The 17,335-nt window shown below is 36.2% G+C and overlaps 2 protein-coding genes across 10 annotated transcripts in view; one reads left to right on the plus strand and one right to left on the minus strand.

Annotated features, from left to right (window-relative positions):
- Window positions 1-17,335, plus strand: part of REV3L (REV3 like, DNA directed polymerase zeta catalytic subunit) — a gene marked incomplete at its 5' end in the record, with an annotated part of 188,424 nt that overhangs the window by 152,907 nt on the left and 18,182 nt on the right. For 8 of the 9 annotated variants that reach the window (XM_082475066.1, XM_082475072.1, XM_082475067.1 and 5 more), the window contains 4 exons: window positions 219-463; window positions 1,476-1,584; window positions 3,452-3,658; window positions 14,350-14,459. In XM_082475066.1, the coding sequence (XP_082331192.1) occupies window positions 219-463; window positions 1,476-1,584; window positions 3,452-3,658; window positions 14,350-14,459 (671 nt within the window). Of the gene's footprint in view, window positions 1-218; window positions 464-1,475; window positions 1,585-2,872; window positions 3,000-3,451; window positions 3,659-14,349; window positions 14,460-17,335 lie in introns of those variants that run through there. The other variant, XR_014267494.1, reaches the window with a different exon arrangement.
- Window positions 474-17,335, minus strand: part of MFSD4B (major facilitator superfamily domain containing 4B) — an 80,883-nt gene continuing 64,021 nt past the window's right edge. The window contains exons 5-6 of the transcript XR_014267524.1: window positions 682-936; window positions 474-614 (exon numbers count right to left, since the gene is read on the minus strand). The gene's annotated coding sequence lies outside the window, so the exon portion shown is untranslated. The remainder of the gene's footprint in view (window positions 615-681; window positions 937-17,335) is intronic.

Raw genomic sequence — 17,335 nt, forward strand, 5'->3', positions numbered from 1 at the left:
AAAAGTTATGGGAATAGGAAAAGGACTTACAAAGGGTTCCCTTCTGATACCTGAAAGCCGATTAAATAACCAACGTTATGTAACTGTGTTGTAAGAAGTCTTACAGCCGTATTTTGAAGAGCAAAACATCCCCCAAATGATTTTCACATATTCAAAAGACCAATATATTTGTATTTAAGTTTCTTCTTCCCTCCCTACTTCTACCTCTCTGCCTGCAGTACCGTGTGGAATCAATGATGTTGCGTATTGCTAAACCAATGAACTATATTCCTGTGACACCTAGTGTACAGCAGAGATCCCAGATGAGAGCTCCACAGTGTGTTCCTCTAATTATGGAGCCTGAATCTCGTTTCTATAGCAACTCTGTTCTCGTTCTGGATTTCCAGTCACTGTATCCTTCTATTGTGATTGCATACAACTACTGTTTCTCCACCTGCCTTGGCCATGTGGAAAACTTGGGGAAGTAAGTTTTTTTTCATATTTACAATTACTTTGTTGTACTTTGTATTTCTTACTAAAATTAGACTTTCTTTGAGTGCCTCTTTGCACATGAGACTGCCCTTACGAGCAAGGTGAATGGGCTGTAGCGCATCTAGTCTGCTGTTTGTAGTTACCTTACTAATAATTAACATGGATCACCGTATGACTGATTGAGCGTCATAGTCTGCTGTTTGTAGTTACCTTACTAATAATTAACATGGATCACTGTATGACTGACTGAGCGTCATGGATGATTAACTCATATGAAGAAGATTGTGAATACGATCAGCCTTGCGATTTATCTGTTCCATCTTCGTGTATATCTATGGTCTTTTTTAAATGAGTTATATTTAATTTGTTGGTATAAATCACTTTTCAGTGGAACAGTTTGAGGATTATGATCTTATAACTTCAGCTATGACCTCCTCTTGACTTTTCTTAGAAATAGTTTGTTTTCTAAAAAAAAAAGTTAAATTGCCAAATGTTAGATTTTATTTTTTCCTGTCAACCAAATTTTTTCTCATAAGAAATAGTCTTCCTTTATAATGATTTCTGTGTAATTAAAACCAAGTGTTATAGTTTTAGTCTGAAGTATATTCACTCCTTATAGAAAGCTTTTATGGAAATTGTATTGGTAATTGTCTTTTTAGTAAGAACAGGAATTTGGAAAAGTTAGTTGCAGTCTTTTTACTTAAGGCTTAAATTTTTCTTTAGGGAACTTAGTGTAAGGTAGTCATATGTTGAGCTGAAATTTGGTATTTTAGTATAGATTTTTCCCATGTACTTTAGGATAGTGCTGTTTAAGAAATGTTTCTAATATTTGAAGAACTGCTTTTTGGTAACTAAACAAATAAACATATTACTAAGTATATTAGTTCATGTTTAGATGTTTAAAAATGAGTTTCCAATAGAATTAGAAAGATTCCTAAAATTGCCTAGAATCTCTGTTCTGTGATTTGAGAAAGTATTTGCTTAATTTTTTTTTTTCTTAACAGGTATGATGAGTTCAAATTTGGCTGTACCTCTCTAAGAGTACCTCCAGATTTACTTTACCAAATTAGGCATGATATCACAGTGTCCCCCAATGGAATAGCTTTTGTCAAGGTAATACTCTCTTATAAATGAAAGGTATCAACTGTGGCTTAACCTTTGGAGAGCTAATCGTTTAGATGTTGTTGGCATATAATACCAAAAAAAAAAGTTTGCTTCAATATCTTATCTCAGAAAGTCAAAGATTTAGGGAATCTTCTAAGAAATTTTTTTAATCATTTTTTTAAAAAAAATAGTAATCTTGTTTTGCATGAATTTAGGTTTAAAATCTTTTAATTATTAGATTTTAGTTTTTAATGAACTATTGCAAGAAATAAATGTGCCTATATACCTTCTGCCCTCTATTAGAATCTGGCAGGCTTAAGTAGCTATTTGATGATCACAACAATGTTAACTTATAAAGATTAAAATTGCCTTAAGGTGTATACTTTACTAATTGTTTTATATATTTTAAATTAAATTAAGACTGTCTTAGAAATAATGATATTCTAATGTATTTATTGATTGTATTTTTTAAGAAGATACCCAAACTAATAACAGAGTCCCTTTTTTCTCTCCCTTGTCTCCCCTCAAAAGAAGCTAAAAAAGCCTCATAAATGAATAAAGACAAATAGGAAGAGATCTAGGAGAAGATTATATTGCCTCTCATATGCCAACTTCATTCCTTTCTTTTCTATTTCCTTAGCAGTGAGTCTGTACTAGAATTGTGGGATGGTAGGGTGGTTGGTGGTGGTAGCATGGACCCCACTAGCCCTCAAATTCATTCTGGTGTACTTAGCAAAAGTATCATCGTTCTCTACTAGTAAGAGGATGCTGTGTTTAAAGAGTACTATAAAATTAGCCATTTAGATATGAGGAAAATTTTTACCAAGTGAGTTCATGATATATTCCATTTTGGAAAATACTACATTTTAACATCATAACATATATTATGTCTTAATATAAACATTATGGCTGCTTCAGAAGGTACACAGAATGAATTAGAGGTTACAATATGTTTTCATTGTCACATATCTAGCAGCTTATTATTTTATCTCCCTTTAACAGCATTTTAAGAACTTGCATCTACATTTTGACCCAATGTGTAAAGCTTAATGAAAACTAGATTTTTTAATATTCAGGAGTGTGATTATCCTATTCCTGAGATTTTAATTGTTCAGTCCAACATGCATTACCTTGCACGTGTCTGTGAATCATCTTCAGAGTTAATACTGTTTTGTGGTTTTCATTCCTAGTGGAGTTCTCATAAATTCTCCCTAGTCTTGATTAATACAAATGATTTTTTTTTTCTTTTTTTGGCATCAACAAATTTTATCACCTCACTATTCATCCCCTCTTCCAGATTGCTAATAAATATAGGCCGGAGGGGATGGCTTAGTGGTCTAAGCATCAGATTTGAAATACCTAGAGTCCCTGGAACTGCAGGTTTGAATGTCAGCAGAGTCAACCCAGCTCTTCATTCTTCCAAGGTAGATAAATGGAGTTCCATGCAGATTACTGTGTGGGGTCATTAGGATGAGATCTTTAAAAACTGAGGTTTGTTATGAGTGATACAAATCCCGTGTGTCTTTCTGAAAGAGTGGGGGTTTGGATCAAAGTTTTGACAAAATTTCCCTCTGAACTCATTATATGGTCTCTTATGTACTAGTTGGCATCCTCCTCCCTGGAGGTCTTTGAACTCACATAGTAGTGCTACATTAGATTTATAAACATTACAGGAACCTTTTAGGAGAAAAGTCCTCTTCAAAAGAAAGAAAATGTGATGATTTTATATTGATGGCCACTGGTCCTGTGGCCACGCTATTTTTCGTATGTTTCAATTCATGACAGTTGGCCATTGTTATACTTTGTGCTTCCTTCTTAATTGTCTAAATCTATAATGTTTAAGGGATTTAAACATTCTTTTTTTCCTTTATGATAGCCTTCAGTAAGAAAGGGTGTGCTACCAAGAATGCTCGAAGAGATTCTGAAGACTAGACTGATGGTGAAGCAGTCGATGAAGGCTTACAAGCAAGACAGAGCCCTTTCACGAATGCTCGATGCACGTCAGCTAGGACTTAAGCTGATAGCAAATGTCACATTTGGCTACACAGCTGCTAATTTTTCTGGGAGAATGCCATGCATTGAGGTAAGTGATACAAGTCTATAGTTTTTTTTCAAAAGAGACTAAAGCAGCATTAAATGAATGCCTATTCATTAAACCATTTTGTTTTGAAAGGGTTTCATTTCCATAACATAGGATCAGTTTTTCTCAAACCAGGACTTATATATTGATATATACATATTCTTAGGAATTTGTGCGTTTTCTCTATGAGAACTCTTTGTGTTTTGTTCAATGATAATTTTAGAAATTAGCATACACATATTTCTGCATAATCTGGATGACCATATTGTAACCAATTACTGACATGAGATTTCAGTGCCGCCTTTACAGCATTGTTTACAGTAACACTGGTACTAAATAATTCCTTTTAATGTATAGATAGAGGTCTGATGATAGTTCAGTTGTCTTCTCCAAATGTCAGAATAAAAACAATCATTCCATATTTACTAGTGTACCAGTAGATATAAAGCAGAACCTTTCTTTTGCAGTGGTAGTTGCAATTAAAAGACACTTTTCATTAAACAAGACTAATTTCTTGTTATTTACTAAATTAGGGTGTTAATTTGACATGAATACAGTCAGTATAGTATGACGGAGTAATACAATAATTTACTAATGGTTGAGAAAGGAACAGAGTAGGCGTCTTTGCTTGATGATCTTTTCATGCCAAATGAAGGCTAGAGCATTGTGGTATACCATATTTGCAGTAGTTCAATAAGGGAAAAGCATTGGAAGAATCAAGTTCCCACAGAGCTCACAGTAGGCAAAGTAAACTCCAAAAACCTGTGAAAGGGACTTCCGGTTTCATGTCCAACATGTAAGAAACTGAAAGTCTCTACTCTGTCCTCACACCAAGTAAGCTGCACAGACAGAAAAATCAACAACTCTTCTTAGATCTGTCAGAGAGGTGAAGTCACAGGGTAAACTGCTGCCCCCAAAATTGAAGAGACCAACAAGTGTATACAGAGAGTCACAACTTACCAGAGCAGAAATCAAGAGCACAAATCTCTGTGAGAACCAGTGCCATGGTAGGGAAAACCGAACTATAACTGATGAATCGTTGGAGGCTCAGGGTGGACAAATCTGAGCGATAAAAACTCCAAAGGACCCAGTCATCAGGGTCCCCACACTTTTATGAATTTTACCTCTAGGAGCTCAACCAGGTTCTAACAGTGAATATGAGAAAAATTCCCTTGTGCTTCTGGCACAGAGAGAGGAAAAGAACCATTTTGAAATATACCAGAGCATTCTGTTTATAACAAAGTCTGCCCTCAGGAGAAACTATTTAACCAGAGCTTAACCTGCTGGAGTTTTATCAGAGCCTAACTGACCTGGAGAAAGGGAAATACCCAACTCCAACTGCTCTAGCCTTCTACATGGAAGAAAAATACTGCAGCCCACTCTAGTCCCACCAAAGTGTCCCACCAGAGTGGGATGAAAAACTGAAAATCACATGTGAAGTATACAGTCCAGAGGCACAGGTTCACTGAAAGACTGAGACCTACTCGTAGGACTAAGGAGCCCTTCCCCTCCCCCAACACCTTACCACCACATTACTAAAGGCCTATTTATAGCAGTTCCTTTTACCCAATACATCATGTCTGGCTATCAAAAAAAATTGCAAGACTTACTAAAAGCCAAAAAACACAGTTTGAAGAGACAGAGAAAGCATCAGAACCAGACTCAGATAAGGCAGGGATGTTGGAATTAGACTGCAAATCTAAAACTATGATTAGGATGCTAAGAGCTCCCTCCAATAGCTAAAGTAGACAGCATGCAAGAACAGATGGGCAATGTAAGCAGAGAGGTGGAAATTCTAAGAAAGAACCAAAAAGAAGTGCTGGAAATCAAAAATCCTGTAACAGAAATGAAGAATGCCTCTGACTACTACACTGAACATGGCTGAGAAAAGAATCTCAGAGCTTGAGGAAATCTTAGCAGAAACTGCTAAAACTGAAAAAAAGAGAAAAAAAGACTGAAAAAAAGAGATATCCTAAAACTGTGGGACAGCTACAGAAGGTGTAACATACATGTAATGGGAATTCCAGAAGGAGAAGAGAGAAAGGAACAGAAGAAATACTGAAACAATAATGACTGAGAATTTCCCTAAATTAATGTCAGACACCAAACCACAGATCCAGGAAGTTCAGAGAACACCAAACAGAATAAATGCCCCAAAAACTAAACCTAGGGACATCATTTTCATACTGCAGAAAATCAACACTAAATTAAAAATCCTGAAAGAAGCCAGAGGGAAAAAACACCTTGCTTATAGAGAAGCAAAGATAAGAATTATATCCAACTTTTCCTCAGAAACCATGCAAGCAAGAAGAAAATGGAGTAAACTATTTAAAGTGTTAAGAGATAAAACCCTTCAACTAGAAATCTCTACCCTACAAAATTATGATTCAGAAGTGAAGGAGAAATTAAGATTTTTCTCAGACAAGTAAAAATTGAGGGAATCTGTTGGCAGTAGACCTGCCTTGCAAGAAATGCTAAAAGAAACTCTTCAGTGAGAAGGAAAATGATAATAGGTCAGAAACCTAGATCAATACAAAAGAATGGAAGAGCATCAGAGAAGGAATAAGTAAAGGTAAAATAAACACTTTTATTTTTCTTATTCTTAATCTAACAATTAACAATTTATTCAAAATAATAATAGCAACACTGTATTTGATTGTGTATGTTTATATACATGTATGTGTAAGTAAAATGAATAACAAATGGTACAAGGAATGGGAGGAAGGGATTAGGATTATTTTATTATAAAGTACCCACACTACCTGTGAAGTGGTATAGTGGTTTTGAAAGTGGTATATTTTAAGTAAATATAAATATTGCAAAATTTGGGGCAACCACTATAAAAAGTTTAAAAAAAATACAACTAATGTGTAAGAAGGAGAGAAAACGGAATCATATAAAATAGTCAAAACCACAAAAGGCAGTAAAAGAGTGGAAAATAAAAATAGGAACAAAAACAAAGGCAACACATAGAAAATAAAATCAGGAAGGACACGGTTGAACAACATAATCAACCGGATATAATGGACATTTATAGACTATTTCATCCAACAACAGCTGAATACGTATTCTCAAGCTCACATGGAACATGCACCAAGGATAGACCACATTCTGGGCCATAAAGCACTTTAACAACTTTAAAAGAATAAATCATACAATGTCTGCTTTCAGATCACAATGGAATTAAACTAGAAATCAATAACAGAAAGATAGCAGGAAAATCCCCCAGATACTTAGAGATTAAGCAGCATATTTCTAAATAACGCATGGGTCAAAGAAAAAAAATCTCAAGAGAAATTTTTAAATATTTTGAACTAAATGAAAATGAAAACACAGCTTATCACAATTTGTGGAAGTCAGCAAAAACAGGAAATTTATAGATTGAATGCATATATTAGTGGGAAAAAGACCTAAAAGCAATCATCAACTAAGCTTTTACCTTAGGAAACCAGAAAAAGAACAAATTAAATCCAAAGTAAGCAGAAGAAAAGAAATAATAAAAACTACAGCGGAAATCAGTGAAATTGATTTTCTCAATTGATTTCATGTTTTCAGAGAACCCCAAAGCTAGTCTTTTGAAAAGATCAATAAAATCAGTAAACCTCTAGCCAGCCTAACTAAGAAAAAAAAAAAGAAAAGAGTACACAAATTGCAAATATCAGAAACAAAAGAGGGGACATCACTTCAGTTTCCATGGACATTAAAAGGATAATAAAAGAATATTATGCACACAAATTTGATAACCTAGATGGAGTGAACCAATTACTTGAAAGACATAATCTGCCAAAACTTGTACAAGAAGAAATAGGCAATCTGAGTAGGCCTATATCTATTAAAGAAATTGAATCATTAATTAATAGCCTTCTAAAACAGAAAGCACCACACCCAGATGGGTTCACTGCTAAATTCTACCAAACATTTATGGATGAATTATACCATCTCTCTACAGTCTCTTTCAGAAGATGCAAGCAGAAGGAGTACTTTCTAACTCATTCTAATTACCCTAATACCAAAACCAGACAAAGACATTGTAAGAAAACTACAGATCAATATCTCTCACGAACATAGATGTAAAAATCCTCAATGAATATTCGCAAATCAAATCCAAAAATGTCTAAAAACAGTTGTACACCACAACCAAGTGAGATTTATTCCAAGTATGCAAGGTTGGTTCAACATTGAAAAATCAGCTGAGAGCCATCACATCACATTCAGGTTAAGTAAGAAAAATCACATGATCATGTTAACATGCAGAAAAGGCACTTAACAAAACCCAATACCCATTCATGATACAAACTCACAGGAGACTAGGAATAGAGGAGAATTTTGTCAGTTTGATGGAGAATATCCACCAAAAAACCTGCAGCTCATATTATACTTAACCATGAGAAACTTAAAGCTTTCTCACTAAGGTCAAGAACAAGACAAGGATGTCCCAACTCATCACTGTTTTTCACCATCATACTAGAAGTCCTAGCTAATGCAATAAAACAGGCAAAAGGAAATAAAAGGTATGCAGATTGGGAGACTTCCCTGGCGGTCCAGTGGTTAAGACTCCACACTTCCAATGTAGGGGGTGCAGGTTCGATCCTTGGTTGGGGCACTATGATCCCACATGCCATGCCATGCAGCCAATACAATAAAAAATAAACCTTTCAAAAAAAAAAAAAGGTATGCACATTGGAAAGGAAGGTAAAACTGTCTTTGTTTCCAGATGACATAATCCTCTATGTAGAAAATCCCCAAAAAATGATGCACAAAAAAACCCTCCTGGAACTAATAAGCGATCATGTAGCAGGGCTGCAGGATACAAGGTTAATACACAGTGTATACCAGCAATGAACAAGTGGAATTCGAAATTAAAAACACAATACCATTTGTATTAGCACCCCCCAAAATGAAATACTTTGGTGTAAACCTAACAAAATATGTACCAGATCTATATGAGGAAAATCCCAAAACTCTGATGAAAGAAATCAAAGAACTAAATAAATGGAAAGATATTCCACGTTCATGGTTAAGAAGACTCAGTATTGTCAAGATGTTAGTTCATCCCAAATTGACATAGAGATTCAATGCAATCACAGTCAAAATCCTAGCAAGTTATTTTCTTGATATTGACAGACTGATTCTAAAGTTTACATGAAGGGGAATTCCCTGGTGGCCTAGTGGTTAGGATTTTGGGCTTTCACTGCCATAGCCTGGGTTCAATCCCTGGTCGGGGAACTGAGATCCCACAAGCCACTCGGCCAAAAAAAAAAAGTTTACATGAAGAGGTAAAAGACTCAGAATAGCCAACATAGCATTAAAGAAGCATAAAGTCAGAGGACTGACTTACTATAAAGCTACAGTAGTCAAGGCAGTGTAGTATTGGCAAAAGAATAGACAAGTAGATCAATGGAACAGAATAGAGATTCCAAAAATAGACCCACATAAATATAGTCAACTGATCTTTAACAGAGGAGCAAAGGCAATACAGTAGAGCAAAGACAGTGTTTTCAACAAATGGCTCTGGAATAACTGGACATCCACATGCAAAAAAAAATGAATCTAGATACTAACCTTACACCCTTCACAAAAATTAACTCAAATTGTATCACAGACCTAAATATATAATGCAAAACTATAAAACTCCTAGAATAACATGAAAAAAATCTAGATAACCTTGGATTTGGTGATGTAACACCTTGGCTTTTTAGATGTAACACCACCAAAGGCATGATCCATGAAAGAAAGAATGATGAGCTGGACTTCATTAAAATTAAAATTTTCTGCTCTACAAAAGGCACTGCCAAAAGAACAAAAAGAGGACTTCCCTGGTGGCGCAGTGGTTAAGAATCCACCTGCCCATGCAGGGGACACGGGTTCGAGCCCTGGTCCGGGAAGATCCCACATGCCATGGAGCAGCTAAGCCCATGCACCACAACTACTGAGCCTGAGCTCTAGAGCCCACGAGCCACAACTACTGAGCCCGTGCACCTAGAGCCTGTGCTCCACAACAAGAGAAGCCACTGCAATGAGAAGCCCACACACTGAAACGAAGAGTAGCCTCTGTTCGCTGCAACTAACGAAAGCCCAGCAATCACTCTCCTTGAGTTGAAAATGTATGTTCACACAAAAACCTGCACACAGATTATCATTATAGCAGCTTTATTCATAATTGCCAACATTTGGAAGCAACCAAGATGTCCTTCCATAAGTGAATGGGTAAGTAAACTGTGGTACATTCAGATAGTAGACTAGTATCGAGCACTAAAAAGAAATGAGCTGTCAAGCCACGAAAGAAATGGAGGAAGCCTAAATGCATATTACTAAATGAAAGAAGCCCATCTGAAAAGGCTGCATACTGTGTGATTCCAACTATATGACATTCTAGAAAAGTCAAAACTATGGAAACAATAAAAAGATCAGTCATTGTTAGAGTAGAGGGGAGGGGGAAAGATGAATAGTCAGAACACAGAGGATTTTTAGGGCATTGAAACTATGGTTGACTCTTGAACAACACAGGTTTGAAATGCCTGGGTCCATTTATATTTGGCTCCTTTTCAATAAATACTGTATTATAAGATGTTTATATCTAGTTTCAAGTTTGTATATTTTTAGGTAATATTAAAAAATACTTTGTCAGTCCTAGGGATTCATATTATTACTCACATTAGAAAAACACTCATCTAAATGACCTGATAGAAAAAGTGGAAATTATTTTATTAATAATGTAGAACCAGAATAGCAAATCTTTTCTTAGGCCATTTCCACATTCCACTAATATTTTTCCTACCTCTCAATTTAAAATTTGTTTATTAATGTATTTTGTAGCAAAATAATACAGAAATTAACATTTCTTTATAAACTATATAAATATTCGGGGGGGTGGGATAAATTAGGACTTTGGGATTAACTTATACACACTACTATATGTAAAATAGGTAAACTACAAAGATCTACTGTATACAACAGGGAACTATATTCAATATCTCGTAATAACTAATAATGGAAAAGACTGAAAAAGAATATAGATATATAATTGAATCACTTTGCTGTATACTTGAAATTAATACAACATTGTAAATTAACTGTACTTCAATTTAAAATATATATATATGTATGTGTATATATTGTGTGTGTGTGTGTGTGTGTGTGTGTGTGTGTGTGTATGTATATATATATATACACACACATATATATCCTAACCTTAGAATAAGTAGAATTTGGGGGTTTTGATCTGGCAGTAGAAGTTGAGGAGTGGAGTTCTGCCAGGAAGTACGCTACTACCTAACATGTTGAAAACTGACTGCCAAGCAACATCTGCCTCCTTGACCCTGGACTTTTCAGATATTCTGAGGTTAATGACTGCAAGCTTGCATTTGGCCCTTCTTTACATGCCAACATCACAATTTAATAATGTTAACTTATTTATGAAGTCATTAGTGGATAAAGCTGTCAACATCACAGAAAGGGTCTCTCATGAACATGTCAAAAGTTAGCTCCAGTGGAGTCAAAATGGAAGCTATTGTCTTTAAAGGCAAATAGACTACTGACTATGGCCGTGTGCTTTCCTTCAATGAACACACAATCAAATATATTTGACAGGGGTTCCCTGGTGGCGCAGTGGTTGAGAATCTGCCTGCCAATGCAGGGGACACGGGTTCAAGCCCTGGTCTGGGAAGATCCCACATGCCGCGGAGCAACTAGGCCCGTGAGCCACAACTACTGAGCCTGCACGTCTGGAGCTTGTGCTCCGCAACAAGAGAGGCTGCGATAGTGAGAGGCCTGCGCACCGCGATGAAGAGTGGCCCCCGCTTGCCACAACTAGAGAAAGCCCTCCCACAGAAACGAAGACCCAGCACAGCCAAAACTAAATATAAATAAATAAATAAATAAATAAATAAATAAATAAATAGGAATTCCTTTAAAAAAATTTGACAGTACCACCAAGATCACATAAAATATGCTAGATCTAGACTATCAAAGAGAAAGACAAGACTTTGTAAGCAAGAATTCCTATAAGAATGCAGAGAATGAGTAATGTAGCTAATAGTTGTAGGTTAATGTTTCTGTCTCAGCTCAACACTGTCACTGATGTGTTTATTTCATAAATTAAAAATTTTATGTCTTCACATTTTTCTCCTAAACTGTTTACTGTTCGTGATAAAGCTGTATATACACATACATGTATATCTGACAACTTTTTCAACTGGCTGTTCATTGTCTCTTTTTCTTTCTTTTTTTGTGAGATATAATTGACATAACACATTATATTAGTTTCAAGTATACAACATAATGATTCAGTATTTGTATATATTGCAAAATGATCAATATCATTTAGACCACAGTAAGTCCAGTTAACATCCCTCACCACACATAGTTACAATTTTTTTCTTGTGATGAGAGCTTTTAAGATCTACTCTCTGAGCAACTTTAAAATATACAATATTATTATTAACTATAGTCACCATGCTGTACCTTACATCTCTAAGACTTATTATTGTATAACTGGAAGTTGGTACCCTTGACCACCTTCACCCATTTCCGCCCCCCCCCCCCGCCACCTCCTGCTTCTGGCAACCACCAGTCTCTTCTCTGTATCTATGAGTTCAGTGGGGTTTGGGGTTTTTTTTTGTTTTAGATTCCACGTATAAGTGAGATCATAAAGTATTTGTCTTTCTCTGTCTTATTTCACTAAGCATAATACCCTCAGCGTCCATCCATGTTGTTGCAAACGGCAAGATTACCTTCTTTTGTATGGCTAAATAATATTTCATTGTATATAAACCCCATTTTCTTTATCCATTCATCCATCAGTGGACACTTAGCTTGTTTCCATGTCTTGGCTATTATAAATAATGCTGCAGTGAACACAGGGATACAAATTATCTTTTCCAGTTAGTGTTTTTGTTTCCTTCAGATAAATACCCAGAAGTGGAATTGCTGGATCATATGTCGTTCTACTTTTAATTTTTTGAGGAACCTCCATACTGTTCTCCATAGTGGCTGCACCAATTTACATTCCCACCAACAGTGCAGGAGAGTTCCCTTCTCTCCACATCCTCACCAACATTGTTTTCAGATAATTTTTACTTTAAATATTTTTCTTATTATGACTTTTCAGGATCCCAACCATTGCCTAAATTGTGAAATCAATTAATTTCCTCTTTTTAAATCCAGTCTCTTGGCCCTGTAATGTTTTTCAAATTAGGAACTATGACACAAAGTCGCAGAATCAGTTTTAATGTAATTGCCACTCCTTTCTTCTCTCCCACTGCTCCCCCCCCTCCCCCGTGCCCCTCCCTCTCATGCCTCTAAGTCCTTCACACTGCGTGGACTTCAGGGCCAGCTGCAAAAGAGTTCTGACTCTTCCAGATATAGCTTAAATGGGTCAGACTAGACAGCAGGAGGCAGACATTTAGGACCAGTATATGTGTGTATTTGTATGTGTATATCTCAAAAGCATATTGGACTCTTAACACTATGGCTCACCCATTTAGCTATTTGCTGCCACGTATTTTTATCTTGTGTGAAAGTGGCAAAAGATGACAGATTGAATGTTTTATTCAAACTTGAATTTCAATTAGGTGACATGATTTTTTTTTAATGTATTAGGCTGTAGTTCATATTCTCAAGGTTTTCTAATGCACTAAAGGTCTCAACAGGATTCATGATCTTAATTTAAAACCCAAATTAAGTTTCTGCTATCAGTTTTTTATTTATTCCTTTGTTCATACACTTAATATTTCCTGTGTAACAACTTTAAACAGGCTTTTAAAATAAATGTTATTCAATCCTGCATTTAGTTCAGATAATTCAAACTTTACAGTAAAAGGGGAAAGATCATTATAAATACTGTTTGCGTCTTAACACAAAAGAAAAAGTGCATAATTCTTATTTTAAAACTTTAAAAAGTAATGTTCCATTTATGCTGAATGGCAGTTTCCCCAACCCTTAGCTTTAATGAGTTTGATAAATGAAGCAGCAGTGCTATACTAGTCTCCTTAAGTTCTTTAACTATGAAATATAATTAGCCTGCTTCTCATATTTGTCAAGATCCACCATCTTCTTGTTTTGTCAACTCATGCCATGATCATTGTTAAAACTCACCAATCACCAATGAAAGAACTTAGACATATATCTGCCTACTTGATTTAAATTGAACCCTTGTAATATATTTTCTATCATATAATTATGCATTTTTCCTTGTATCAATATTTAGTATCATCTAAAAAATATGTATAACCAATCACTGAGATATAGGTTCAGCATAAGCTTTACTGATACTGAAAGAAATTATCATAACACTCCAACAGAAAAATTTTGAAAGACCCACATGCACATACATAGTGTAATTTCCTGCCTAGTTGGTTATAAAGGCATTTTAGAAAGTCCTTGAGTAAATAAGGCTTATTCTTCTAGGATCAAATGTAGCTATGTGTATCGTGCAGTCCATTGTACTCACTGATACACTCACAGGCAAGTCTGTATATTGATTGGTTTCTTTTAAATTATTCATTCATCTCATTTTCTTCTTGAGTACTTGTAGACAGAATGATGGCACTGGTGACTTTTTTTTTTAATGTTCTTTTCTCCTTGTTTCATTTTTAGAAATATTTAATAATTAAAGTTAAGTATTATATATTAAAGTCTATTGTCTTATACTAAACTACATTAAGAAATTATTTTCAATGTGTTTGTACCAACAGGTTGGTGATAGTATTGTTCACAAAGCCAGAGAAACCTTGGAAAGAGCTATTAAACTGGTGAATGATACCAAGAAGTGGGGTGCTAGGGTTGTATACGGTGATACTGACAGGTAATGAACTTTCTGTTTTGTAGTTGTCTTTTTGCATCTCCTCAGATACTCATTTCAGTGTTTGAAATGGTTTAAGGGTAATCCTTCCTAAAAATAGAGTTCTACCTAAGTTCTTTTCAGTCCTTATGATCTTGTGATTGGAGTTAACACAGGTCCTGATTTACCAGATATGATCTTAAGAGACAGAAAATGTATATGACCTGAGCCACAGAGTAGGAAAATTCCCAAGGCATCCCTCCAGGTAGCCAAGTAGATAGGGATCTGTAAAAACTGTGTACACAGCAGTCTAATCTGTTTAAAGAAACAGCTTTTAATGTGAAGAATCCTCAGATAGCTGCAGCTCTCTGAATTTAAATATATATCTTAAAATAATCAAACTGTTTTTGAAAGACAGTTGCCAAAGATATGAGTGGTTAACTTTTCACTGGGCCCCAAAATCTGTTGACCTTCTTCTATAAACAGTGCAGATTCCAGATGCATTTTCCATTTGATTCCAGAGGCTCACAGACTTCATGAAGCCATCATCCTGAAGCCCATTCTATCCAAAGGATAGAATTGCCTTTGAATCCTGAATAACCTCAGCCTGCTTGCTTGCTTTGATATTTTTCAGGGCCCAGTTATTTATGTAACATCTTATTTATACGACTCATTAAAATTTTTCTAGAATATAGGTATTATGCAAATTTCTTAGAGTCTGAAATTTTTTTCATATTGAAGGCTTAGAGTCACAGTGTGATCATTCTAAGAGCACTTGCCTCAGGAGCTCTGATCACTTTACAGTGCAGTGGAGCAAGCAGAGATAATGCTTCTGATCACTGAAAATAGCTTCTAGGTAATCTTTAAACAGCATTTAATCTTCTCTGGTTTTTTAATGCACATACAATCAGCATAATCATATTAATGCTGAATGAGACCTTTCCTCCTATAGCAGCTTCATTATCAGCAGGTGGGGATAGTTCCAAGTTATCCAGGCCCCAGTTATCCATAGTCTCTACTGTTCCCCGTCAAAAGCCACTCCTCACTTTGACTTTGGGTATTTCACTGCTCTGTAAAACCACTTCTGCTGAATAGTCTAGCAAAATAAAAATTACTGGAACATAGTTTTTCACCTTGTTAGCAGAGCTCCTCACAAAATATTTAGGGAAGAGGAGAAAGTTAAACTTTAAATTGTTGAGTTTAATTCAGGGTTTAAACACGTCAGTAGTTGACAACACGCACCCAGAAGCAGAAGTTGGCATGATTCTGACTGTAAGATTTTTAGGAATTCAAACAAACCAAAAACCACAGACTTAGAATGTCAGAGCTGGAAGAGGACTTTTAGGTCAGGAGTTTTCATGACCTAAAAGGGTTGGGAGAAAACCCTAGGGGGCACATTCTCAGATGCTACTTAAGAACAGATTCCCCTGGAATAAGAAATTTGTCTAAGATTGCCCAACTAGTTAGCAGTGGAGCCATAAATTGGTATCTCTCTACATAAGACATCACAGGTTTTTATTATTAGAATCAAAAAAGTGTAGGGACTTCCCTGGCAGTCCAGTGGTTAAGACTCTGCACTCCCAATGCAGGGGACACAGGTTTGATCCCTGGTTGGGGAGCTAAGATCCCATGTGCCACACAGCACAGGATAGATAGATAGGAAGGAAGGAAGGGAGGAAGGGAGGGAGGGAGAGAGAGAGAGAGAGAAAAGAAGGAAAAGAAAGAAAGAAATTGTATTTGCAGATGTGCAGTATCTTTTTTTTTTTTTTTGGCCACACTGCCCCACTTGTGGGATTTTAGTTCCCCGGCCAGGGATCGAACCCGGGCTCTGGGCGGTGACAGCGCCGAGTCCTAACCACTGGCCTGCCAGGGAATTCCCTGCAGTATCATTAGAGCTTTTGATTACCATTCACCATCTGATTCATTCAACAAATGTTTACTGAAATACACTGTATGAGGGCAGTTCACTCTAGGGCATGCATTCTCAATGGTAATAATACTGCCCAGCAGTGTACAAGTTGGTCCTCGAGGAGCAAAGAAGTACAGTGGGTTTTGGCCCCACAGAGCTCAACCCTACCCAACAACATTTTAATCCTTAGTAATTATTTTCTCTTGTTAAATTTACTTTTAACTTTTTTGGGCAGGAGGACAATAATGATAACATACTGAGAAGCACTGCTCTAGGGGTAATAAATGTATGCTTGGTGGAGGGAAAGAGTTCTTAAGCAAGAGTGAGGTCTGGCTTCTCTTTCTAGCTGTGCTCCTAGCTGACTGCATGGCCATCAGAAAGTCGCTTAGCCTCCCTGAGGCTATCATCAGAATGAAGGAAATCTGATACATGATGAAGAATGACCATTGCCTCCCTCCAGTTTCAGCACTGCTGACTTTATGAATCTTGGAGTCTAGCTAAGGGAGATGGGTTAACAAAGCATCAAAATTACTGTGTTAGAAGGGTGTTTCTCTCTCTAGAGCAGTTATGCATTATTTTCCATTTAGACAGTATAAATGTAAACACCCTGAATTTCTTTATATTGTAGTGGTCCAAACAATTATTCTATATAATAGTGGTTATCAATAATATTTATCCCACCCTAGTGGGATAGACCTACTTCCATCAGTTATTGAAGCTCTCTGTAGTAGTGATTCTCAGGCAGGGTAGGGAAGGACGTTTGACAACACACATACTGCCAGGGCAGCAGAAGGGTGGTGGGGAACTAGAACAAAAATCTCTTGGGAAGTTCATCTGAGTATAATTGAGAAAAGCCTCCTAGGTGATTCTAATATCCCCACTTAACTCCCCACCCCATGTGAAATGAAAATCACTGCTTTAAATGTGAACTTGGATCTATCAACCCAAAGATAAACATTATTTAACTACATTAAAAGCACCAGTAACAGAC

Source organism: Balaenoptera physalus, assembly GCF_965194825.1.
Source record: "Balaenoptera physalus genome assembly, chromosome: 9".
Taxonomy (NCBI): Eukaryota; Metazoa; Chordata; class Mammalia; order Artiodactyla; family Balaenopteridae; genus Balaenoptera; species Balaenoptera physalus.